The sequence below is a fragment of the Drosophila kikkawai genome, chromosome X (genome assembly GCF_030179895.1).
Source record: "Drosophila kikkawai strain 14028-0561.14 chromosome X, DkikHiC1v2, whole genome shotgun sequence".
In the NCBI taxonomy this organism is placed as follows: Eukaryota; Metazoa; Arthropoda; class Insecta; order Diptera; family Drosophilidae; genus Drosophila; species Drosophila kikkawai.
The window spans coordinates 32,465,355-32,490,421 of record NC_091733.1 but is presented as its reverse complement, the minus strand read 5'-3'; the positions used below and the strand labels follow the sequence as shown (position 1 = coordinate 32,490,421).

Below are 25,067 nucleotides of genomic sequence, written 5' to 3'. Positions count from 1 at the left end.
GAGGATGGGATCAAAGGCGGAGCAATCGCAACTTTAATTGCATGGAATCAAGGCCCGGTCTGTAGGTAAGTATGCGCACTAAGTTGGCCAACAATATATAGGAAAAGTTTCAGTTTATTTAGTAATAAAGTTTGCTCTGGCATTTTTGTGGTGGTATTTTTCAGTAGTTGTGAATAAATATATACAGAGAATCATTTTATTTTACACCTGAAATAAAATAAGAGTTTATAAAAAGAATAATTAAAATGTATGATATTTATTTTTTTTTTTTAGCAAAATACATATTTTATTATATATATTATATATTATGATATATATTATTTATTATTATTAGAAGTAGACATTTATTTAAAATATTTCTGAATTTTTATTATATTTTGTTCCCTTGTTTATAGGCTTTTATTTAAGTCAAAAGTTTCCTGTTTTATACGTGAGGGTCCTATAATTTTATTTTACATCTGAAATATAAAAAACAGTATGAAAATAATATTTAAAACAAAAGATATTTATTTCTCTAGTAAAATACATTTATTTATCGAAGAAGACTGTTATTGTGAGACCCATTCGTGCCTATTTGCCTGTATTTTTGAGGTCCCCCTTTGAACAGCTTCACCTTTTGGCAGCTTTGCACATCTCTTTAGCCATGAAATTTTTATCTTTTTGACACAAAATCAAAAAAATTCATACAAGTCTTACACCAAAAACCCAAAACAACTGCAAGCCACATACGAAGCTGATTTTAGCCAGGGAGCAGAATGGGAGCCAACGAATCGCATCCAGTTCAGGGGGGAGCAACTGCTCCGCAGCAGCAGGAGCCATCGCCGGAAGCCAAAGCTTCGCCAAAGGCGGAACCAGAATCGGAGGCAAAGACCACTCTGCCGAATCAGCAGGAACACCACAAGGAGCCACACTTGGTGGCCAATGGATATCCCAAGCTAGTGAGGCGTCGATCGAAGGCGGGCAACCTGATGACCGCCATCGAGGATATTCAGCGACTGTAAGTAATAGAAAATAGATAATGAAACAACGAATTAAAATTAAAAATTTTAATTTTTTAAATATTTTTATATGTAGATTTATTTTTAAGCCCAAAAATGATCATATAAAATTATGAATAAATATTAAAATTTTTTTTTTTAATTTTACGTTTAATTTTATTGTTTAAAATTTTAAACTTTATATGCAGATTTATTAACGTTAAAAAACTAACTCAGAACAGCTTTCCGAATTGAATTTAATGAATTTTTGGCTTAGTTATTGAATTTTTAAGCCCAAAAATGATCATATAAAATTATGAATAAATATTTAAAATTAATACACCTTAAGGGGTATAATAATTTCAGTCCGAAGCCCAAAAATCAGTGAAGGAATCATTTCCGACCCTATAAATCATATATATTCTTGATCAGCATTAAAAACAGAATCGATCTAGACATGTTTGCAAGAAATTTAAAAATCGTAATTTTTTTTTTTAATTTTATGTTTAATTTTATTGCTTAAAGAGGTAAAGAAAAATCAAAAAATTTTGAATTGGTTAAATTTGTAATCTTTATATGCAGATTTATTACCCATAAAAAAACTAACTCAGAACAGCTTTCCAAATTGAATTTAATGCATTTTTGGCTTAGTTATTGAATTTTTAAGCCCAAAAATGATCATATAAAATTATGAATAAATAGTTAAAATTAATACACCTTAAGGGGTATAATAATTTCAGTCCGAAGCCCAAAAATCAGTGAAGGACTCATTTCCGACCCTATAAATCATATATATTCTTGATCAGCATTAAAAACAGAATCGATCTAGACATGTTTGCAAGAAAATTAAAAATTTTAATTTTTTTTTTAAATTTTATGTTTAATTTTATTGTTTAAGGAGGTAAAGAAAAATCGAAAAATTTTAAATTGGTTAAATTTGTAATCTTTATATGCAGATTTATTACCCATAAAAAAACTAACTCAGAACAGCTTTCCAAATTGAATTTAATGCATTTTTGGCTTAGTTATTGAATTTTTAAGCCCAAAAATGATCATATAAAATTATGAATAAATAGTTAAAATTAATACACCTTAAGGGGTATAATAATTTCAGTCCGAAGCCAAAAAATCAGGGAAGGACCCATTTCCGACCCTATAAATCATATATATTCTTGCTCAGCATTAAAAACAGAATCGATCTAGACATGTTTGCAAGAAAATTAAAAATTTTAATTTTTTTTAAATTTTATGTTTAATTTTATTGTTTAAGGAGGTAAAGAAAAATCGAAAAATTTTAAATTGGTTAAATTTGTAATCTTTATATGCAGATTTATTACCCATAAAAAAACTAACTCAGAACAGCTTTCCAAATTGAATTTAATGCATTTTTGGCTTAGTTACTGAATTTTTAAGCCCAAAAATGATCATATAAAATTATGAATAAATATTTAAAATTAATACACCTTAAGGGGTATAATAATTTCAGTCCGAAGCCAAAAAATCAGGGAAGGACTCATTTCCGACACTATAAATCATATATATTCTTGATCAGCATTAAAAACAGAATCGATCTAGACATGTTTGCAAGAAAATTAAAAATTTTAATTTTTTTTTAAATTTTATGTTTAATTTTATTGTTTAAGGAGGTAAAGAAAAATCGAAAAATTTTTAATTGGTTAAATTTGTAATCTTTATATGCAGATTTATTAACCATAAAAAAACGAACTCAGAACAGCTTTCCGAATTGAATTTAATGAATTTTTGGCTTAGTTATTGAATTTTTAAGCCCAAAAATGATCATATAAAATTATGAATAAATATTTAAAATTTAATACACCGTAAGGGGTATAATAATTTCAGTCCGAAGCCAGAAAATCAGGGAAGGACCCATTTCCGACCCTATAAATCATATATATTCTTGATCAGCATTAAAAACAGAATCGATCTAGACATGTTTGCAAGAAAATTAAAAATTTTAATTTTTTTTTAAATTTTATGTTTAATTTTATTGTTTAAGGAGGTAAAGAAAAATCGAAAAATTTTAAATTGGTTAAATTTGTAATCTTTATATGCAGATTTATTAACGTTAAAAAACTAACTCAGAACAGCTTTCCGAATTGAATTTAATGAATTTTTGGCTTAGTTATTGAATTTTTAAGCCCAAAAATGATCATATAAAATTATGAATAAATAGTTAAAATTAATACACCTTAAGGGGTATAATAATTTCAGTCCGAAGCCCAAAAATCAGTGAAGGACTCATTTCCGACCCTATAAATCATATATATTCTTGATCAGCATTAAAAACAGAATCGATCTAGACATGTTTGCAAGAAAATTAAAAATCGTAATTTTTTTTTTTATTTTTATGTTTAATTTTATTGTTTAAGGAGGTAAAGAAAAATCGAAAAATTTTAAATTGGTTAAATTTGTAATCTTTATATGCAGATTTATTAACCTTAAAAAAACTAGCTCAGAACAGCTTTCCAAATTGAATTTAATGCATTTTTGGCTTAGTTATTGAATTTTTAAGCCCAAAAATGATCATATAAAATTATGAATAAATATTTAAAATTAATACACCTTAAGGGGTATAATAATTTCAGTCCGAAGCCAAAAAATCAGGGAAGGTCTCATTTCCGACCCTATAAATCATATATATTCTTGATCAGCATTAAAAACAGAATCGATCTAGACATGTTTGCAAGAAAATTAAAAATTTTAATTTTTTTTTAAATTTTATGTTTAATTTTATTGTTTAAGGAGGTAAAGAAAAATCGAAAAATTTTAAATTGGTTAAATTTGTAATCTTTATATGCAGATTTATTAACCATAAAAAAACGAACTCAGAACAGCTTTCCAAATTGAATTTAATGCATTTTTGGCTTAGTTATTGAATTTTTAAGCCCAAAAATGATCATATAAAATTATGAATAAATAGTTAAAATTAATACACCTTAAGGGGTATAATAATTTCAGTCCGAAGCCCAAAAATCAGTGAAGGACTCATTTCCGACCCTATAAATCATATATATTCTTGATCAGCATTAAAAACAGAATCGATCTAGACATGTTTGCAAGAAAATTAAAAATCGTAATTTTTTTTTTTTTTTTTTATGTTTAATTTTATTGTTTAAGGAGGTAAAGAAAAATCGAAAAATTTTAAATTGGTTAAATTTGTAATCTTTATATGCAGATTTATTAACCATAAAAAAACGAACTCAGAACAGCTTTCCGAATTGAATTTAATGAATTTTTGGCTTAGTTATTGAATTTTTAAGCCCAAAAATGATCATATAAAATTATGAATAAATATTTAAAATTTAATACACCGTAAGGGGTATAATAATTTCAGTCCGAAGCCAAAAAATCAGGGAAGGACTCATTTCCGACCCTATAAATCATATATATTCTTGATCAGCATTAAAAACAGAATCGATCTAGACATGTTTGCAAGAAAATTAAAAATTTTAATTTTTTTTTAAATTTTATGTTTAATTTTATTGTTTAAGGAGGTAAAGAAAAATCGAAAAATTTTAAATTGGTTAAATTTGTAATCTTTATATGCAGATTTATTAACCATAAAAAAACGAACTCAGAACAGCTTTCCAAATTGAATTTAATGCATTTTTGGCTTAGTTATTGAGTTTTTAAGCCCAAAAATGATCATATAAAATTATGAATAAATATTTAAAATTTATACACCTTAAGGAGTACAATAATTTCAGTCCGAAGCCCAAAAATCAGTGAAGGACTCATTTCCGACCCTATAAATCATATATATTCTTGATCAGCATTAAAAACAGAATCGATCTAGACATGTTTGCAAGAAATTTAAAAATCGTAATTTTTTTTTTAAATTTTATGTTTAATTTTATTGTTTAAAGAGGTAAAGAAAAATCAAAAAATTTTGAATTGGTTAAATTTGTAATCTTTATATGCAGATTTATTACCCATAAAAAAACTAACTCAGAACAGCTTTCCAAATTGAATTTAATGCATTTTTGGCTTAGTTATTGAGTTTTTAAGCCCAAAAATGATCATATAAAATTATGAATAAATATTTAAAATTTATACACCTTAAGGAGTATAATAATTTCAGTCCGAAGCCCAAAAATCAGTGAAGGACTCATTTCCGACCCTATAAATCATATATATTCTTGATCAGCATTAAAAACAGAATCGATCTAGACATGTTTGCAAGAAAATTAAAAATCGTAATTTTTTTTTTTATTTTTATGTTTAATTTTATTGTTTAAGGAGGTAAAGAAAAATCGAAAAATTTTAAATTGGTTAAATTTGTAATCTTTATATGCAGATTTATTAACCTTAAAAAAACTAGCTCAGAACAGCTTTCCAAATTGAATTTAATGCATTTTTGGCTTAGTTATTGAATTTTTAAGCCCAAAAATGATCATATAAAATTATGAATAAATATTTAAAATTTAATACACCGTAAGGGGTATAATAATTTCAGTCCGAAGCCAAAAAATCAGGGAAGGACTCATTTCCGACCCTATAAATCATATATATTCTTGATCAGCATTAAAAACAGAATCGATCTAGACATGTTTGCAAGAAAATTAAAAATTTTAATTTTTTTTTAAATTTTATGTTTAATTTTATTGTTTAAGGAGGTAAAGAAAAATCGAAAAATTTTAAATTGGTTAAATTTGTAATCTTTATATGCAGATTTATTAACCATAAAAAAACGAATTCAGAACAGCTTTCCAAATTGAATTTAATGCATTTTTGGCTTAGTTACTGAATTTTTAAGCCCAAAAATGATCATATAAAATTATGAATAAATATTTAAAATTTAATACACCGTAAGGGGTATAATAATTTCAGTCCGAAGCCAAAAAATCAGGGAAGGACTCATTTCCGACCCTATAAATCATATATATTCTTGATCAGCATTAAAAACAGAATCGATCTAGACATGTTTGCAAGAAAATTAAAAATTTTAATTTTTTTTTAAATTTTATGTTTAATTTTATTGTTTAAGGAGGTAAAGAAAAATCGAAAAATTTTAAATTGGTTAAATTTGTAATCTTTATATGCAGATTTATTAACCATAAAAAAACGAACTCAGAACAGCTTTCCAAATTGAATTTAATGCATTTTTGGCTTAGTTATTGAGTTTTTAAGCCCAAAAATGATCATATAAAATTATGAATAAATATTTAAAATTTATACACCTTAAGGAGTATAATAATTTCAGTCCGAAGCCCAAAAATCAGTGAAGGACTCATTTCCGACCCTATAAATCATATATATTCTTGATCAGCATTAAAAACAGAATCGATCTAGACATGTTTGCAAGAAAATTAAAAATCGTAATTTTTTTTTTTATTTTTATGTTTAATTTTATTGTTTAAGGAGGTAAAGAAAAATCGAAAAATTTTAAATTGGTTAAATTTGTAATCTTTATATGCAGATTTATTAACCATAAAAAAACGAACTCAGAACAGCTTTCCGAATTGAATTTAATGAATTTTTGGCTTAGTTATTGAATTTTTAAGCCCAAAAATGATCATATAAAATTATGAATAAATATTTAAAATTTAATACACCGTAAGGGGTATAATAATTTCAGTCCGAAGCCAGAAAATCAGGGAAGGACCCATTTCCGACCCTATAAATCATATATATTCTTGATCAGCATTAAAAACAGAATCGATCTAGACATGTTTGCAAGAAAATTAAAAATTTTAATTTTTTTTTAAATTTTATGTTTAATTTTATTGTTTAAGGAGGTAAAGAAAAATCGAAAAATTTTAAATTGGTTAAATTTGTAATCTTTATATGCAGATTTATTAACGTTAAAAAACTAACTCAGAACAGCTTTCCGAATTGAATTTAATGAATTTTTGGCTTAGTTATTGAATTTTTAAGCCCAAAAATGATCATATAAAATTATGAATAAATAGTTAAAATTAATACACCTTAAGGGGTATAATAATTTCAGTCCGAAGCCCAAAAATCAGTGAAGGACTCATTTCCGACCCTATAAATCATATATATTCTTGATCAGCATTAAAAACAGAATCGATCTAGACATGTTTGCAAGAAAATTAAAAATCGTAATTTTTTTTTTTATTTTTATGTTTAATTTTATTGTTTAAGGAGGTAAAGAAAAATCGAAAAATTTTAAATTGGTTAAATTTGTAATCTTTATATGCAGATTTATTAACCTTAAAAAAACTAGCTCAGAACAGCTTTCCAAATTGAATTTAATGCATTTTTGGCTTAGTTATTGAATTTTTAAGCCCAAAAATGATCATATAAAATTATGAATAAATATTTAAAATTAATACACCTTAAGGGGTATAATAATTTCAGTCCGAAGCCAAAAAATCAGGGAAGGACTCATTTCCGACCCTATAAATCATATATATTCTTGATCAGCATTAAAAACAGAATCGATCTAGACATGTTTGCAAGAAAATTAAAAATTTTAATTTTTTTTTAAATTTTATGTTTAATTTTATTGTTTAAGGAGGTAAAGAAAAATCGAAAAATTTTAAATTGGTTAAATTTGTAATCTTTATATGCAGATTTATTAACCATAAAAAAACGAACTCAGAACAGCTTTCCAAATTGAATTTAATGCATTTTTGGCTTAGTTATTGAATTTTTAAGCCCAAAAATGATCATATAAAATTATGAATAAATAGTTAAAATTAATACACCTTAAGGGGTATAATAATTTCAGTCCGAAGCCCAAAAATCAGTGAAGGACTCATTTCCGACCCTATAAATCATATATATTCTTGATCAGCATTAAAAACAGAATCGATCTAGACATGTTTGCAAGAAAATTAAAAATCGTAATTTTTTTTTTTTATTTTTATGTTTAATTTTATTGTTTAAGGAGGTAAAGAAAAATCGAAAAATTTTAAATTGGTTAAATTTGTAATCTTTATATGCAGATTTATTAACCATAAAAAAACGAACTCAGAACAGCTTTCCGAATTGAATTTAATGAATTTTTGGCTTAGTTATTGAATTTTTAAGCCCAAAAATGATCATATAAAATTATGAATAAATATTTAAAATTTAATACACCGTAAGGGGTATAATAATTTCAGTCCGAAGCCAAAAAATCAGGGAAGGACTCATTTCCGACCCTATAAATCATATATATTCTTGATCAGCATTAAAAACAGAATCGATCTAGACATGTTTGCAAGAAAATTAAAAATTTTAATTTTTTTTTAAATTTTATGTTTAATTTTATTGTTTAAGGAGGTAAAGAAAAATCGAAAAATTTTAAATTGGTTAAATTTGTAATCTTTATATGCAGATTTATTAACCATAAAAAAACGAACTCAGAACAGCTTTCCAAATTGAATTTAATGCATTTTTGGCTTAGTTATTGAGTTTTTAAGCCCAAAAATGATCATATAAAATTATGAATAAATATTTAAAATTTATACACCTTAAGGAGTACAATAATTTCAGTCCGAAGCCCAAAAATCAGTGAAGGACTCATTTCCGACCCTATAAATCATATATATTCTTGATCAGCATTAAAAACAGAATCGATCTAGACATGTTTGCAAGAAATTTAAAAATCGTAATTTTTTTTTTAAATTTTATGTTTAATTTTATTGTTTAAAGAGGTAAAGAAAAATCAAAAAATTTTGAATTGGTTAAATTTGTAATCTTTATATGCAGATTTATTACCCATAAAAAAACTAACTCAGAACAGCTTTCCAAATTGAATTTAATGCATTTTTGGCTTAGTTATTGAATTTTTAAGCCCAAAAATGATCATATAAAATTATGAATAAATATTTAAAATTTAATACACCGTAAGGGGTATAATAATTTCAGTCCGAAGCCAAAAAATCAGGGAAGGACCCATTTCCGACCCTATAAATCATATATATTCTTGCTCAGCATTAAAAACAGAATCGATCTAGACATGTTTGCAAGAAAATTAAAAATTTTAATTTTTTTTTAAATTTTATGTTTAATTTTATTGTTTAAGGAGGTAAAGAAAAATCGAAAAATTTTAAATTGGTTAAATTTGTAATCTTTATATGCAGATTTATTAACCATAAAAAAACTAACTCAGAACAGCTTTCCAAATTGAATTTAATGCATTTTTGGCTTAGTTACTGAATTTTTAAGCCCAAAAATGATCATATAAAATTATGAATAAATATTTAAAATTAATACACCTTAAGGGGTATAATAATTTCAGTCCGAAGCCCAAAAATCAGTGAAGGACTCATTTCCGACCCTATAAATCATATATATTCTTGATCAGCATTAAAAACAGAATCGATCTAGACATGTTTGCAAGAAAATTAAAAATTTTAATTTTTTTTTAAATTTTATGTTTAATTTTATTGTTTAAGGAGGTAAAGAAAAATCGAAAAATTTTAAATTGGTTAAATTTGAAATCTTTATATGCAGATTTATTAACCATAAAAAAACGAATTCAGAACAGCTTTCCAAATTGAATTTAATGCATTTTTGGCTTAGTTACTGAATTTTTAAGCCCAAAAATGATCATATAAAATTATGAATAAATATTTAAAATTAATACACCTTAAGGGGTATAATAATTTCAGTCCGAAGCCAGAAAATCAGGGAAGGACCCATTTCCGACCCTATAAATCATATATATTCTTGATCAGCATTAAAAACAGAATCGATCTAGACATGTTTGCAAGAAAATTAAAAATTTTAATTTTTTTTTAAATTTTATGTTTAATTTTATTGTTTAAGGAGGTAAAGAAAAATCGAAAAATTTTAAATTGGTTAAATTTGTAATCTTTATATGCAGATTTATTAACCATAAAAAAACGAACTCAGAACAGCTTTCCAAATTGAATTTAATGCATTTTTGGCTTAGTTATTGAATTTTTAAGCCCAAAAATGATCATATAAAATTATGAATAAATAGTTAAAATTAATACACCTTAAGGGGTATAATAATTTCAGTCCGAAGCCAGAAAATCAGGGAAGGACCCATTTCCGACCCTATAAATCATATATATTCTTGATCAGCATTAAAAACAGAATCGATCTAGACATGTTTGCAAGAAAATTAAAAATCGTAATTTTTTTTTTTTATTTTTATGTTTAATTTTATTGTTTAAGGAGGTAAAGAAAAATCGAAAAATTTTAAATTGGTTAAATTTGTAATCTTTATATGCAGATTTATTAACCTTAAAAAAACTAGCTCAGAACAGCTTTCCAAATTGAATTTAATGCATTTTTGGCTTAGTTATTGAATTTTTAAGCCCAAAAATGATCATATTAAATTAGGAATAAATATTTAAAATTAATACACCTTAAGGAGTATAATAATTTCAGTCCGAAGCTCAAAAATCAGTGAAGGACTCATTTCCGACCCTATAAATCATATATATTCTTGATCAGAATGAACAGCAGAATCGATCTAGACATGTTTGCAAGAAAATTAAAAATTTTAATTTTTTTTTTAATTTTATGTTTAATTTTATTGTCTAAGGAGGTAAAGAAAAATCGAAAAATTTTAAATTGGTTAAATATTTATTCTTTATATGCAGATTTATTAACCTTAAAAAAACTAACTCAGAACAGCTTTCCGAATTGAATTTAATGCATTTTTGGCTTAGTTATTGAATTTGGATCCTTAATTAATTATTAATAATTATTAATTGTACAAAATTGTCCTCGATTTTTGTTTTTCAGCCCCACGGAGGCCATCTACCAGGAGTTTGACCGTCTGCTAATCCACGCCCAGGGCCAGATCAAGAAGGTGGCCGAGATGCCCTGCGTGAGTCTGGCCAATCGGCTGAAGGACTGCCTATATCAAAATCGCCAGCGCTCCTGCGAGTGCTTTCCGGCCATGGAGCAGTACCGCCAGTGCGTCCTCCGGGCCAGCCAAGAGCGCGTGGACGACATGTCGGCCACGGAGCCCGTTATGATCCCAGTGGTGCCGCCGCAGCCAGTGCCACGTCCCGCTAAGCCGCCGCAACAGCAGCGTTCGCAGCGCAGCTGGTGGCGGCCCTGGACCTGGTTTAAGTAGGATTTTTATACCGGTTTTTCCGGACTCCTCCCATAAACAAGCCGAAACCGAAACCGAACCATCAACAGCGGAGGCCTTCGCTAGAGCGGCCTCAGACCGAATAAAGAAATGGCTTTATATTAATTAAAAGCAGAAACTAGAATCCATTTAACTGCCGTCAGGTGCTGGGAATTTCCACAGGACTTGGCCACAGTGTTGGCTCCGCTTTTGGGGAAATTGATAGTGCACTTGTTAGTGTCCAAGCTGCCTTGGTAAAAATTCAATTTGGCTTGAAATTTCCTTTTCAGAGGGAGGAGACAGGCTCCTGAAGAGAACATTTTTACAAGTCCTTGGGGTTAGTTATTTGTGTTAAAGTTTATCTGTCGGCATTTGGATCAAGTCCGTTTCTTTAGAATATTTTTACAAGATTTTCAGGCTTCAAGATTGTCTAGTAATTTCCATTTATTTTCTATTTTATTGTGTGGTTGCTGTTTACTATATGTGGCTCGGTCTGTCCATCATAACCAGCTGTCACTGTGGCGGACAGGCGAGAGGTGCGCTTATGAAATGCAGATTCACATTCACTAGACGGAGATGAGGATAAGGATGAAGATGCACATGCCAGCTCCAGTTGCACATTAGCCCTCGGGGGCCCTGCCTGTGTGTGTGTGTCTGTCTATTCATTCATTTAAATGTCTATATCATGTGGCCAGAAGGGGGAGAGGAGCAGGAGGAGCAGGCCAGGAGTCGACGGCGGGAATGCAGAATTGCAATTTGCAATAAAAGTAAATCTGCTCTGGCGCCGAACTCCGGCTGGCTGGCTCCTTACATTGTTAGTCCTTGCCTAGGTCCTTTGCCCGACCCCGAAAACCAGCTGTCGTACACCGTAACCTAACCCCCAGATCTTGAATATATATACGGGGAAAATCCTTGGGACTTGAGGCTGCTGATTTCTCTCGGTGTGGTGTGTGTGCTCACGGTTTCTGGTTGAAAGCCTTTCGGGCAAGGTAAGCAAACATTAGAATTTATTAAATCCAGCTCCTGCAAGCCGCTTGCAAAAAAACAAAACGAAAAAAAAGGAAACAAAAAAAAAAAAAAAGGGGGGAAAAACAGAAAATAGGGAGAAAAATTATTGCATATAAAGCTCACCTTGCTGTGGAGCACATTCAACTTTTGGGGGACTCACATACGGCGGACACCAGATTCGTTTGTATTATCTCGACACACACACACACACACACACCCGGCACATATTTGCCCGCACATAATCCAACTTTGCTTTTAGCATTTGGCAAGACAAACAAAATGGCAGCCCCAAAAAGGAGTTATCCTGCCGCTACACTGGCCAAAAGCAACAAAAAAAGATCTTATACAATCAGTTTTTTGGATTGAAAGCGCTTATATCCTTTGGCTTTAATATATTTTTATTCTCTTAAGAAATATCTTAAATCCTTAGTGAATAAGGGAGTCCTTTGGCTTTTGTAAATTGTTATTCTCTTAAAAAATATATTTGAAATCTTGAGAAAACACGTGATTTTCTAGATTTTTCTGCCCTACTTTTTGCTAGATTTTAGGTAATCCTTTCTTTCAGGACCCTCTAAAGTCCCATGTCATTTCTTGCCAAATCTTGCGATTATTTGTTTAAGCCGGCGGAATCAAGGAAATGCTAAAAAAGTAATGCAAACTGCCTGTATTTGAGTTATTCGCAGGATTTGCCGGGTAAGTTGTTGCTTCCTCAGGAAGCAGGCGATTTATTATCGCAACTTAATCTCGCAAAAACACGTCAAACCTGAAAATCCTCCAGCTACACCTTGCTCCTCATTCTCCAAAGGGGTGCGTGTGTGTGTAGGTGTGCATACATTTGGCTGCTCGCCGTTGGCTTCATAAAAAACCAACTACATGGAGTGCGCATAGCAACAGCAACAAAAAAAGTGAGCAGGAAAACATGCAGGCAAATCACAGTGTACAGCGCGCACTCACTTCTTTTTTTTTGCTTTTCTTGAGCCCCCTTGACAGCCCCGCCCCTGGAAATTTCCATTCAGCTGCCCTTGTACGGCGGTTACACTGAAAAATAAATATGGGAAAGGTCGAACAGTTATAAGAAGAGTTTTAGGAATTTAGAAATTTTTTAGAAATGTATTTAATCCTTGGAAAATAAGGGGTAATCTGTTGGCTTTTAGAAAAAAAAAAATATTTTAAGCCCTCTTTTATAGACTTTTATTCTCTTAAGAAATATTTTTAATCCTTATCCTTGGCTTTGATAGATTTTTTAATATCTTTAAAAATAAATTTGAAATCCTTAGAATAATCTTTTGACTATGATAGATCTTTATTCTCTTAACAAATATATTAAATCCCTAGAAAAGCAGGGAGTAATTTGGCTTTTATATATTTTTAATCTCTTAAAAATATTTAAAGTCCCTAGAAAATAAGGAAACCCCTTGTATTTCATAGATTTTTATTTTCTTAAAAGCATATTAAATCTTTAGAAAATAAGAGGGAATCCTTTGGCTTTTTGAAAGATTACCAATGACCTTTGAACCTCGGTGAAGGCCTTAAGTTGAATCTCTCTCTTTACGCCATTTAAAATCAATAAAAAAATGTATAACAAATAAATAAAAATCTTTGAGTGCAGTTCGTTTAGCCGTGTGTTTTCCGTTTTTGGGTTTTTTTTGGTAACAATTTTTGCCCATTTCCCCTGCTCGCGCTCTGTGCTCCGCCCCCTCTCCCTCCGCCCTTTTTCTATTTTCCTCGTTGTGCTATAAAGATTATTATGAAAGTATTTTGCTAAGCTTTCTGAGTTGGGATGAGATGTGCTGGGCTGGGGCTTGAGGTTCGGGGTTCTCCGGGTTCCGGGTTTTTCGAGTTTAGGTCCTGGCGGCTGGCTGGCATCTCTGTTGCTCGCGCTATCTGGCCCAGCATCCGTCTCTGTCATGCCATTTGGCTGGCACTCTTGAGGCCTTAAGTGTGCATGCATTATGCCATGTGCAGGACCCGCCCCGTCCCTCCCCGCCGCGTATAATATGCATGCATGGATAATTTATCAGGACACACACTCGCACAGGGCACGGCTTTAAATTTGATTTAAGCCACGTCGCCGCCAAATGTCCATGTCCACTTGGGTTGTGTTGACCCAACTGACAGCGCGGCTCAAATGCAATTAAATGCTTCCAAATCAAGCACAAATCTCGGCTGAAAAAAACCAGAAAATGTCAGTGTATGGTTTAACATTTAAATGGAAAATGTTTCCAGGGGATAATTACTTAATAATTTATGAAAACCAAGAGTTCGGGTTAGGAAATAGCCTTTATTTGTATTAAACTAAGATTTCATTTTCCCTAGTAATTATTTATTAATTAATTATGTATATTATTATATATTTATATTAAATATTATTTATATTTATATTTATATATATTTATATTTATTAGTTTATTATTTAATATGCATTTATATATTAAAAACTTGACCCTAAAAGTCCCGCCTTATTGGACACGAAACTATGAATCTCACGGCTCTGCTGAAGCGTTAATACCTAGGACTCCAGCTCATCCTGGCTTCCACACATACACACACACACACAACCACACACACACGACCCCAAATCCGTGGCCCTAATCCGCTGTCCGGGGATTTTCAGGAACGGAACCGAACCGAACGGAACGGAAAGGATAGGATCCGAGGAGATGCCTTGCCAAGGAGTAACAGCCTGGCTTTGTGCCCCCTGCCTCACGGCGGTCTTGATGTGCGCGTGTAGTCGCCTCTTGTTTTTTTTTTTGTTGTTGTTGTTTTTGGGGAATGTTCCTCATCCGCCGCAGATGCCGGCAGATGGGATATGGAAATGTCTTGGCCTGGGCATGGGCATGGGCACATGGAAATCGGATAGAGCCAAAGTTGTTTGTTTTTATGGTGTCTTCAGCTGTCTTCTTTTCGGTGTCGGCGTTGCATAAGTGCATTTGTCTGTTATCCCGACGAGCTTTTGTTTCGCACATCTACCAGCTCCATTTTTCAACCATTTCCACCCACACATACCCAGAGATTTTCCCCTATTTTCCCCCATTTTCCCCACACTAGTACAGCGGGCACTTGTTTTCAACGGAATCAATTTAGCGTAAGAAGTTCCCAGTTCCCAGCGCAAGTTCTTGTCATGTGCAGGGCCAAAGGGGGGAGAAGGACTCTTCGGTCAGGGGGGGGGGAGGGTCAGGCAGTGTGTGGTGTGTGTGTGTGTGGTGCAATTATGCCAACGACAGCTGCCTGGCAGCCTCGTCGTCGCTCTATTAATCAAAAGTTATACAAAAAGCCAGCGAACTTCGCCACACGACTTGCCCCGCTCTCACATAGAGCTCTTTCCCGGCTTTCCACGCTTTCCTCCGCCCACCGCCCACCGCTTTTCCTGAGCTCCCCTATTCCCAGCTCGCTTTAGCCAGCTTTTGCTCCTAGCGCCGGCTTCGGCTCCGCTTCCTCATCCTGTGTGTTCTTGTTGTTTGCAATTTAACTTTGCTGTGAGCGAGGCAGCCTCTTCATGAGTTTGGCCCAAGCTTATGTGAGCATACACTGGAAAAAATGCAAAATACAAAGCAAATTTCTGGCCAGTTGAGATTTATAAACACCTAGTTGTTTTTTCCCAGTGCACGTTATCAGTGTATGAGTGGCCCGGAGTGAGTAAAAACAAGATATAATATTTTATGAAAGCTTTGGCAACCACTGCCCCTTGGCAGCCACTTCGAGCCACCTCCCAACCACCTCCCTGCCCCACCTCCTCTCCCTTCCTCCTCTGTGGACCCTGAAACTCATTGCCCATAAATAAATAAAGCAGCCAAACACAATCAAAAACCAATGAAGCAGACCAGCAGCCACAAATGACAGAAGGAGCAGCCCAGTTGCGACCTTAGCCCCAACTCCATCATCGTCCTCATCATCGTTGGTCCTGGTCGTTGTGTCAGCTTTTTGTCCTGGAAACTCGGTAACTCTGTAACTCGGCAGAACTGGGAACTGGGAGCTGGGAACTTGGAACTTGAAACTAGTGGAGTGGAGGAGCTGTCGAGCTTAGTTGGCCCTGACTTGGAGCCATAATCTGTTATATCAGCAGTCAGTTTTCCCGGCTCCCGTGTGCTTCGTTCCGAATCATCGTTACTTATACGCAGTAAGGTCCCGAGGATCTTAAATGTCCAGGCAAGGATATTGCCTATTACCTGTGCAATGCGAGGTGCAATGGCCTCTCCTTCAAAACAACCTTCCACACTCCCTCTCTCAAGGGCTTGTCTCAATAATTTGAAACGCTACAAAGTTTTTCGCTTAATTTCATTTGCAGCCGCCTTCTTCTAACTCGATTCGCGGGACAACTTTTTAATTGCCAGGCGTCGTCCACATTCCACATACGATGTCCTGGCAAGTCCTGGCAAGTGTGTGTGTGTGGGGGAAGTGTTAATAAATAAACAGTTCCTTTGGATGGGGTACAGCTGAGGGAGGGGTTAACTTTCGCTAAAGTAGTTCCCTGTTTTTCTTAAGCATTTTCATGTCGCCACTAATGCAGGGACAAGAGGTCCTTCAAATAATCTAGGGACTACATTTGGTTATTTTTTGGACTACTAAGGGGATTTTGTAAAAGCATATTGATAAATTTATACATTTTTTAAGGGAAATAGTATAAAAAGAAAATTAAATAATAAACCAGGAAAGTCGAACTTTTGGATTTGATTTCCATTTGAAAGAAGTTCTTGGGTTAATTTTCTTATCTATTAACGACATTCAGTAAAAATATATTTAACAAATAAATATAAATATTATATAATGGAAAATAATATTAATTACATTGAGAAAATTATATAATATCCAAGGAAGTGGAATTAAGTCTTTCGGTTAATTTGCCACCTTTTGGAGTTGATTTCCGTTTGAAACACCTCCTTGGAGAAATTTTTAGTATATAGATTATATGTAGCAAAAAGATTCTTTAAACATATATTAAATTAATGAGTTTATAGTCCAAGGAAATAATATTAATTAAATTATGTTTAATCTAAATAATATCCCAGGAAGAGGAAGTATGTCTTTCGGTTAATTTACCACCTTTTGGAGTTGATTTCCCTTCAAAACCAAATCCTTGGGATAATTTCCTCAGTATATAGATTAATATGTAAATGTATATGCTGTAATTTCCTTAGTATACAGATTAATATGTCTTTATATATATACCTTCAGGATCTGCTTTAATTCGTGACGCTGCGTGATTTGCTTTTCATTTGCCCTAAACGTTTGCGCCATTTGACTTAATGAAGCTTAAAGACAATAAAACGCTTAAGCACACAACTTTGCCAAAGCCACCCATGGCCCCCAATTCTCCTACACCCTACACCCCCCACAGTGTGTGTGTGTGTGTGTGTTTGTGTGGCACAACAACATTGTGTCAACGTCAAACGTCTTTTTCTTGCAACTTTCTGGGCTCGCGTCATAATTTCTATGAATTTTATACACTTTGATAAGCATTCCATTGGCATGCGAGGCACGTTCGCGTTCGTGGACCATCCTTACAGGCTGCACTGAAAGAAATATATGTTTAGTTAAGTGTTTTTGACGGGATTTCTAGCTTTCAAGGGATTTATTTATAACTTTTATGAGAATAAAGTAAATAGTATGAAGAAAAATAGGTATTTCCTTTTTTTAAAAAGTAAATTAATATTTTTACCAAACTTTTCTTTGGGCAGTGTAAAAGCCGCCGCCCCCTTTTGACTGTTTGTTTTGTGAACTTCTGCCGCCGTCCATGTAAATCAGGCCAAGCGACAATTAAACGCGCCAAGCACGACAATACTTAGGGCTAATGGCCACGGACCTGGACTGGCCAGGACCTCGGACAATCGGTGGGTGGGAAAATGGCTGGGAAAATCGAGGTGCTGGTGGCAAGCCTTTGGCGCTTCCGCTCCCATTTCCGCTCGTTGGCCGAAAAGTGTAAACAATTAAATTTTAATTAGAATTCGCATCGCTTGACATGCGACATGGAAATGGGAATGGAAATGGGAATGGACATGGGGTGCCAGCAAAATGTCAGTTGCCGGAAAAGTGGAAAAGCCACGGGGGGGTGGTGGTGGTGATGGTGAAGTCTGCAACTGGAAGTCATGCACAGTCACACTCACACTCACACACACCGAAAACCGCACCTCCGATCTCCGCCACAGGCACACAGACATTTCATTTCCGTTCTCGTCTGTTGGTTAATTTATTGGGCACCTTCCACGTTGCTTCCTGCGACCCCTGCGACCCCTTATTGACCCCCCCTTGGAGGTGCCGGGCTTGTAAATTAAACGGCTGACAGTTAATAGAAAACCGAAAGCCTCTCATTTGGCACATTTGCGGTGGTCGTCGGCGCACTCGGTGCGGTTTGATGGATTGCCGGCTTAGTTTTAGCCAGTTAACTGCCGCACTCGACAATTTATGCTACCAATTCCGGGTAAGGTGTCGAGTCGAGGCCCGTAAAATACGATGGCGCCAGCGATGGAGAGGTGAGAAAACAACGCCCTTAATGCCCAAATTGTGGCTAATGAAAATGTCTAAAATTGCTCAGATGATTTGTTGATTTACCCGAGCGAGAGCCCGAGGGCTTTCAGCGAGTGGCCTAACAAGGTCATAAAGATTACAGGTCAACAAAAGAGCAAATAATATACAACACCTCCTGACACACACACACACACTCACAGCAAGCACAACATGGCGAGCCCAAGGTAATTTTTATACCCGTGCAGGGTATTATAATTTCAGTCAGAAGTTTGCTACGCAGTGAAGGAGACCTTTCCGACCCTACAAACCATATATATTCTTGATCAGCATCAACAGGGGAATCTTTCTAGATATGTCAGGAAGAAATCGATTTTTTGGCCATTTTTGCGAAATTTGATAAGGTACATTTGATACATCATTAAAATTAGCAAAAATGGCCAAAAATTTTGATTTCTTAAAATTTAAAATTTGGTATGCAGTTTTTTTAAATTAATAAAAACTCACACAAAACTGCTTTCCGAATCGAAATTAATGCATTTTTGGCTGAGTTTGGCTGGCCAAAGTTAGCTTTCTTTCTTGTTAAGAATTTTTTGATAAGAAAAATATAATACATTTAATAATAATAAATGAAAATTTTAGTAATAAGGCAACTACTGAAAATATTTGATAATCAAAATATAATACATTTAATGAAATAATATTCAAGGGATATAACAAATATTTTTATACGATCCATAAGATGGAATCAGTTACGAGTCTAAACTTCCTGGAAGTCTCTACTTCTCTTGAGTCTTGTGAGTTTCCAATTGCGGAATACGACTCTCGATCTCGCGCTTCAGTTCCAGTAGAGAGTTCAAATCCTTGCTCAAGAGCATCTCCTCGAAGGCCATCAGTCTGTTGATATGCGACATGGTCAAAGATGATTTTCCAGAGCCACAGTCTGGGAAAGGAAATCATTATAGATAGCCTTGGGATATATTTCAAAACGGAATTTAAATGAAAGTGTTTTGAAAATATATGTTAATTCCTTTTAAAAATATTTTAGAAGCTTATTTTGATTCTTAACTTACCCATTGTATCGTCATTCTCCATTGGTTTAACAGTGTTCGGCTTAGGCTGTACACAGAATCCCTCATCAATATTCTCAATCCGCTCCTGGGACATCATCAGTGAAAAGTCAAAACGGGAGTCGCGCTCCAGAGCTGGGAAAGCCCGAGTCCCGGCGCCATAGAGAATGGCAACGATTGCAGCTAGTGTTTATATAGTAAACATTATAAATAATATATAGTGCATATTACAATAATAATATTATAATATTTACATTATAATATGGTATATATTAAAATTAATATATAGTATTTAGTATAGTGTACTTGTTTTTTAGTGAATGGTGTTTGCAACTCTCTTAGAGAAGGCTTTCTACTTACTTAACCACAAAAGCTTGTCCAGCAGCATTTTGAAAAATATTTTATTATATTTATTTTAATCTAAATATTTTACTCGAAATAGTTTACTCAAATTATTTTCCTATAATTTTTTTTCCTATATATTTTTTTACTCGAAACATTTAACTATTTTATTTTTATCTATATATTTTTTTTCCTACAAACTTTCTTCCTAAATTTTTTGAGAGCACTTTTTGGAGCTGTTCACTGTACGACGATCGAATCAGAAGTGAGTTTGTTTTGTGAGCTCCTAGAACAGGTGACACTATACGAATGACCCAAAGATACAAGCTTACTTTGCTTTACGATTTTCTTAAAGAACATAATGGGTTACTGAGTTCACAATCTTAAAGCTCAACCCCCTTTGAAAAGAAACTTTTGAAGCAGCTTCATGGAAGGCTTGAATGATTATTCGATTATTCTGGGTTCCGCAGGCAATTTAAATAGATTCCTCTTCACCTGGTCTGATTTAGGGAAGACTTTATCTTCCTAGAGCAGCAAGAGCAGGAGCAGGAGCAGCATAAATAGACCCAGGATGAATAGTGGCTACTTCCCTTAACTCTGTGTTAGCTGCAATTTACGATCTTACGGCGTGGCGTGAACCGGAGGCATGGCTTCACCGGCTAATTTTCCACTGCCTCGGAATCAGGCTAAACCAAAGTGCCCTCCCACAATCGAAGTTTATGGGAACCCCACTAAATTTCGATAACAATAAAATATGATTTTTGGCGGCACGCATTCCCAAATAAAAATAAAAGGACAACACGAAAAGAAATTAGGAAACTGGCCGGAAAAGGACACCAGCCAAGTCAGGATGGCGCAAAACAAACAACAGCAAATGCGTCTTTGTATATTTATATGTACATAAAAAAGCAAACTTCATTTTCGAACCCCTCGAAATCCATCTTGAAAACAAAAAGGGCGAACTCGCAATGCCCTGCCCAGAAGAGTTGCAGGTTATCCCAGGCCCCGCCTGGATGCCCCAGTGGATGTGGCCCGATCGAGGGCAGCATCCACCTCCCCACCTTCCTCCGCAGAGTAAATATTACAAAAATGTATTACACGGGACTCGGGCGGATAGGCGCGGCTCGGGGAAATGGAGATGGAAATGGCAGACGTGACAAAAATGCTTAAGTGAAAAGTTACGAGCGAGCGGCGGAAATCGCTTTTTCCCCCCTGACTCTTATGTTTCCCTTTTCTTTATTTTATTTTGCTTGTTTTCCCAGCGTAAACCCCCGAAAAGTTCCTTCGCGCATTTCGTTTTCCTCTTTTTCAGCTTTGCTTTTTTTTTTATTTTTGTTTTTGTTTTTTTTTTTCGGTTGCGTTACGTTTTTGTTTTGCTCTCGCAGCAGCTTAATATTTTCTTGTTTACGTTGGGCGGCTGGGAGTGCACTGAGAGAAACTTTAAGGGGAACTTTAATCCAAATTGTGTTTAATTTTAAAAGAAATAGGAAAATGATGAAAAAACTATAAGTTTGAATTTAATTTTATTATATTATATTTTATAATATATTTTTTGTAATATTAATATTATTTTCCTGTGTGGCCTTAGGGCCTTGCGCTACGCGGGAGCGCTGAATGAGTGGCGCTGCTGACTGGTGGCCTCCCGTTGTTCATCAACCCGAGTGGGTGTCGTCCTGGGCTCGACTCCTTGCTCCTTGGCTGCTGTGCTGTCAAACTTTTCACGCACGCCCGCTGCCGGCGAAGCGATTTCCCGGCACGGGTTGAAGACGGCACGCTGCCGAGATGCCAAGATGGGGCTAGGGGAGAAAGGGAGGTAGCGGAGCCCGCTCCAAATCGATTTCCGCTTCATTACGCCGCCGCTTATGCGGCGCCCCCAAGCAGAGCGGTGCGGCCTGAGCGGCGGGCAGAGCGGAGCGAGCACTTCAAATCGTATCAATCATCTTTCAGAAACACTTTGCACACCCCGCCGCACACTCTGCCCACACACACACACACACTTGGAGTAAGATGTGAGGAGGCTTCTTTCGCCTTCCGCCTTCCTTTTGGCGAAATATTTGGTCATATGTCAGAGACAAGACCCGCAAATTGTTTGTTTGCTTTTGCATGCCATTCTGACACACACACACACCCCCCCACACACACACTCCCCCCCTCTCTACAGTGTTATTTCGGGCCGCTTTCATGTCATTTTTCAAGTTTACACAAAATATTTCAAGTGTTTGATGTCTTTTGCACCCGAAGCGCATCAATTTCCTCCGGAGTCCCCTCCATATTTCACATTGTTTCTGCTCGGGAAATCCCCACGAAAAAAAGGGGAGATACTCCCTATAGATAGCAGTTTCCAGATCGTAGATATAGATACACAACTAGGGCTATATTTCGTTTTATTTTTCGTTGTCTGCGGCAACTCAATTAAAATGTAAGGCAACCGCAAGTGGTGGCGTAAAAAACATATAAATATCGCGTATACGCCGCGTAAATCCATAATTGCATTTGTTTGTTATCGCCACGTGAGGGGGTGGTGTAGGGTGTGGCTCTAGCTGAGAGGGGGAAAGGTCCAACTATAACAACCAGCAAGCAGAGCCAGGGCACACAGGCCCATATATCCTTGCCCTGACCACGTACCGATAAACGCTTTCCCAGGGAAAACTATCAAAGCAATCTTCATAAAAATACAAGGAAAAGTACTTAAAAGTATTTCTTAAACTACAAAAAATAAAATATATTTTTAAAAGGAAAAAATTTACAAAATTAAAAAAGTAAAGATTAAAAAATAAAAAGAAAATATATAAGGCTAATTTTATTTTTAAGAAACAATTTATTTTATTAAAAATTTAAAAGTAAAAGAATTCTCTAAAATGTTATTATTTCTATTATTTTAATTATTTATTTGTTTTTTCTTAAACTAGTTTTATAGAGATTTTCCTCTCGGGAAATTCCCAGAGAAATCGCTTTTCAGCACCGCCCCTCTCATAGCATGTTTTTATATGCATTTCGTTGCATTTCCACTTCAATTTGAACGTGCAATGTATTTTTAAGCACTCGGCTGGGCGACACGGGCTGCGGGGAAGGGTACGGGGCTGCGGGGCTGCTGGAAAAGCTGGGAAATGGTGGGGTCTTTGGTGGCAACAATTGCCAAGTGCAGCCCGGCGTGGTGATCATCATCATCATCGTGAGCAGCAGCGGCATCATGATGATTGCCACTTGAGCGGGTTTTTTGCGCCGAGCTTGCTACGCTTTTTATTCTTTTTTATTTTTTTGCCAGCTAACCAGCCAGCATTCTCCAACCCCAAGGATGCTTTCCAGGACACGTGCGAGAGTATGTGTGTGTTGGTGGGTGGTCAATTATTTGTTGCTACTTTATAAACTGCCGGCGAGAGCGCTTTTGTTGTAGTCTCTCTCTCACCAGCTGCTGCATAAATTGACCCCGTCGACTGGGTTTTCTTGGCCAAAAGGTGTAGGGAATATCGAAAGATATCGGAAAATCAGATAATCGGAAAACCGGAAAATCACACCACACGCTCAAAGCCCGGAAAAAGTTTTCATATAAATTACAGGAGGCGTGAAGGAGGCCCCATTTGGCATTCACCAAGAGCCAGGCAATAATATTTATTTAAAACTCTCTGCCAAATGGCTCGGGGAATGCTCCTCCACCTCCGGCTTCTTCTCTGGCACACACACGTGCACCTGCTTAGCGGATTCGCCTTCTGAGAAAAAAAAGTAAAGCAAACATTCCCGATAATTTGAAAGTAATTCGTTTAAAGAAATTTACGTGATTTGCTTAACAACCCGAAGGCGAAGGAGTCCTCGTCCTCGTCCTCGGCTGTATTGAGTTGTCCAATGACACGCCATAATATTTCCCGGGGCGTGATCTCTCCTCCGGGCCGGGTTAATATGTGCGCCATTTGCGTGCCACCGAATTATTGCCTAATCACTGCTCCTTGGGCCAGGATCCAGTGCAGGGACACAGGACATGGCAGTGCCTGGCTGATGCTGCTGCTGCCACATCTTAGCCGGCGTCAGCGGGCAGCAGTGGCGAAAGTAGCCGCCAGCAAAAGTTTCCTCCCTCAGCCAATTTGGAGCCGAAAAAGAAAATTTGTAGGCTACGCAAAAGTTTTTCCGAGTTTCCGAGCCGCCGTCCGCAAACCTCTTCCTGGGACCTAGCCTGGGCGTAAGAACTTTTCCGTATATAAATGGTAAGCACAGGGAAAATTAGGGAATGAGTTCGAGTTGTTAAATAATAAATCAATATCTTAGAAAGTGTTTTATATATATATTTTTAGTCTTAAACACCCTTTCTTTATTTATATCATATTATATTATATATTTTATATATTTAAATAAGTGTTTTAAAAGTTTCTTTTTAAGGTCGAAGACCTTTTCTTTAATTATTTCAACTTTAAGATACATTTTAATGTTAGTAACTCCTCTTTTTTGTAATGGCATTCAGCTAAGATTTTAATAACTTAAATATAAAATCTGATTTTAATTTAATTTTAATGTCAGAAATAATAATGATTTGACTCCATTTAAAACTTATTCCTAGCCCTGCCAATAGCTTTTCTCTGCTCCATATTTCTCTCCCTGTATTTGCAGTTATCTTTGTGTATATATCTCAATGTATATATACACCTACAGAGTGTTGTTTTTTCTTCTTTTTTTCTTGGCCCGCTTAGAGTCTATCTGTTGTTTAGTGGCCCTAAGGCAGTCAGACAGGACGAGGGGCGAGCCTGGGCGTGGCATGTGCAAAAGTTTTCGCAGAGCCACCAACAAATACCAAAATAAACAGCCAACAATGGCAAGTGGCAGCGGTTAAGCTGACAGAATGCTGAATTCGGGATGGGATTCGGATGGAGTGCTCTGCCGGCCGTGGTCGTGGTCGTGGTGTTGGTGTTGGCGGATCTGCAAGATAAAGCGCTGAAAACTCGAAGCCGGCGGCGGGAAAAGTCGGGGAAAGTCGCTCAGCACAAAATGAAAACAAATTGTGTTTTATACACTTTCCATTAGGGTTACTCTGGCGAGAGAGCGAGAGCGATAGTTGAAGGTCGTTCTAGTTCTCGTTCTCGGTGATGCTGATGACGAGGACAAAGGACACACAGGACGCAGGACACAGGACACAGGACTCAGGACGCCGACTCCTTTGCCGGATGATAGATAATCGGGCGACTCAGCTCCGAATAA

At 34.9% G+C, this 25,067-nt stretch overlaps 2 protein-coding genes across 3 annotated transcripts; one reads left to right on the top strand and one right to left on the bottom strand.

Annotated features, from left to right (window-relative positions):
• The first annotated feature begins 615 nt into the window (after positions 1 to 615).
• Positions 616 to 11,131, top strand: LOC108070779 (uncharacterized). Its single transcript, XM_041774966.2, has 2 exons — positions 616 to 997; positions 10,674 to 11,131. The coding sequence occupies exons 1-2, from the start codon at positions 756 to 758 to the stop codon at positions 11,008 to 11,010; spliced, it is 579 nt and encodes a 192-aa protein (XP_041630900.1). The 5' UTR covers positions 616 to 755; the 3' UTR covers positions 11,011 to 11,131.
• Positions 11,132 to 19,139: 8,008 nt separating this feature from the next.
• LOC108070885 (uncharacterized) lies at positions 19,140 to 20,169 on the bottom strand. Of its 2 annotated transcripts, none has more exons than XM_017161534.3 (3): positions 19,905 to 20,153; positions 19,548 to 19,727; positions 19,140 to 19,417 (listed from the first exon to the last, which is right to left on the bottom strand). In XM_017161534.3, exons 1-3 carry the CDS (start codon positions 19,930 to 19,932, stop codon positions 19,254 to 19,256), a joined length of 372 nt encoding a protein of 123 aa, XP_017017023.1. In that variant the 5' UTR covers positions 19,933 to 20,153; the 3' UTR covers positions 19,140 to 19,253. The 2 variants fall into 2 exon arrangements, with proteins under 2 accessions (XP_017017023.1, XP_070144301.1); XM_070288200.1 differs by having other exon boundaries at positions 19,365 to 19,444; positions 19,905 to 20,169.
• Positions 20,170 to 25,067: the final 4,898 nt, after the last annotated feature.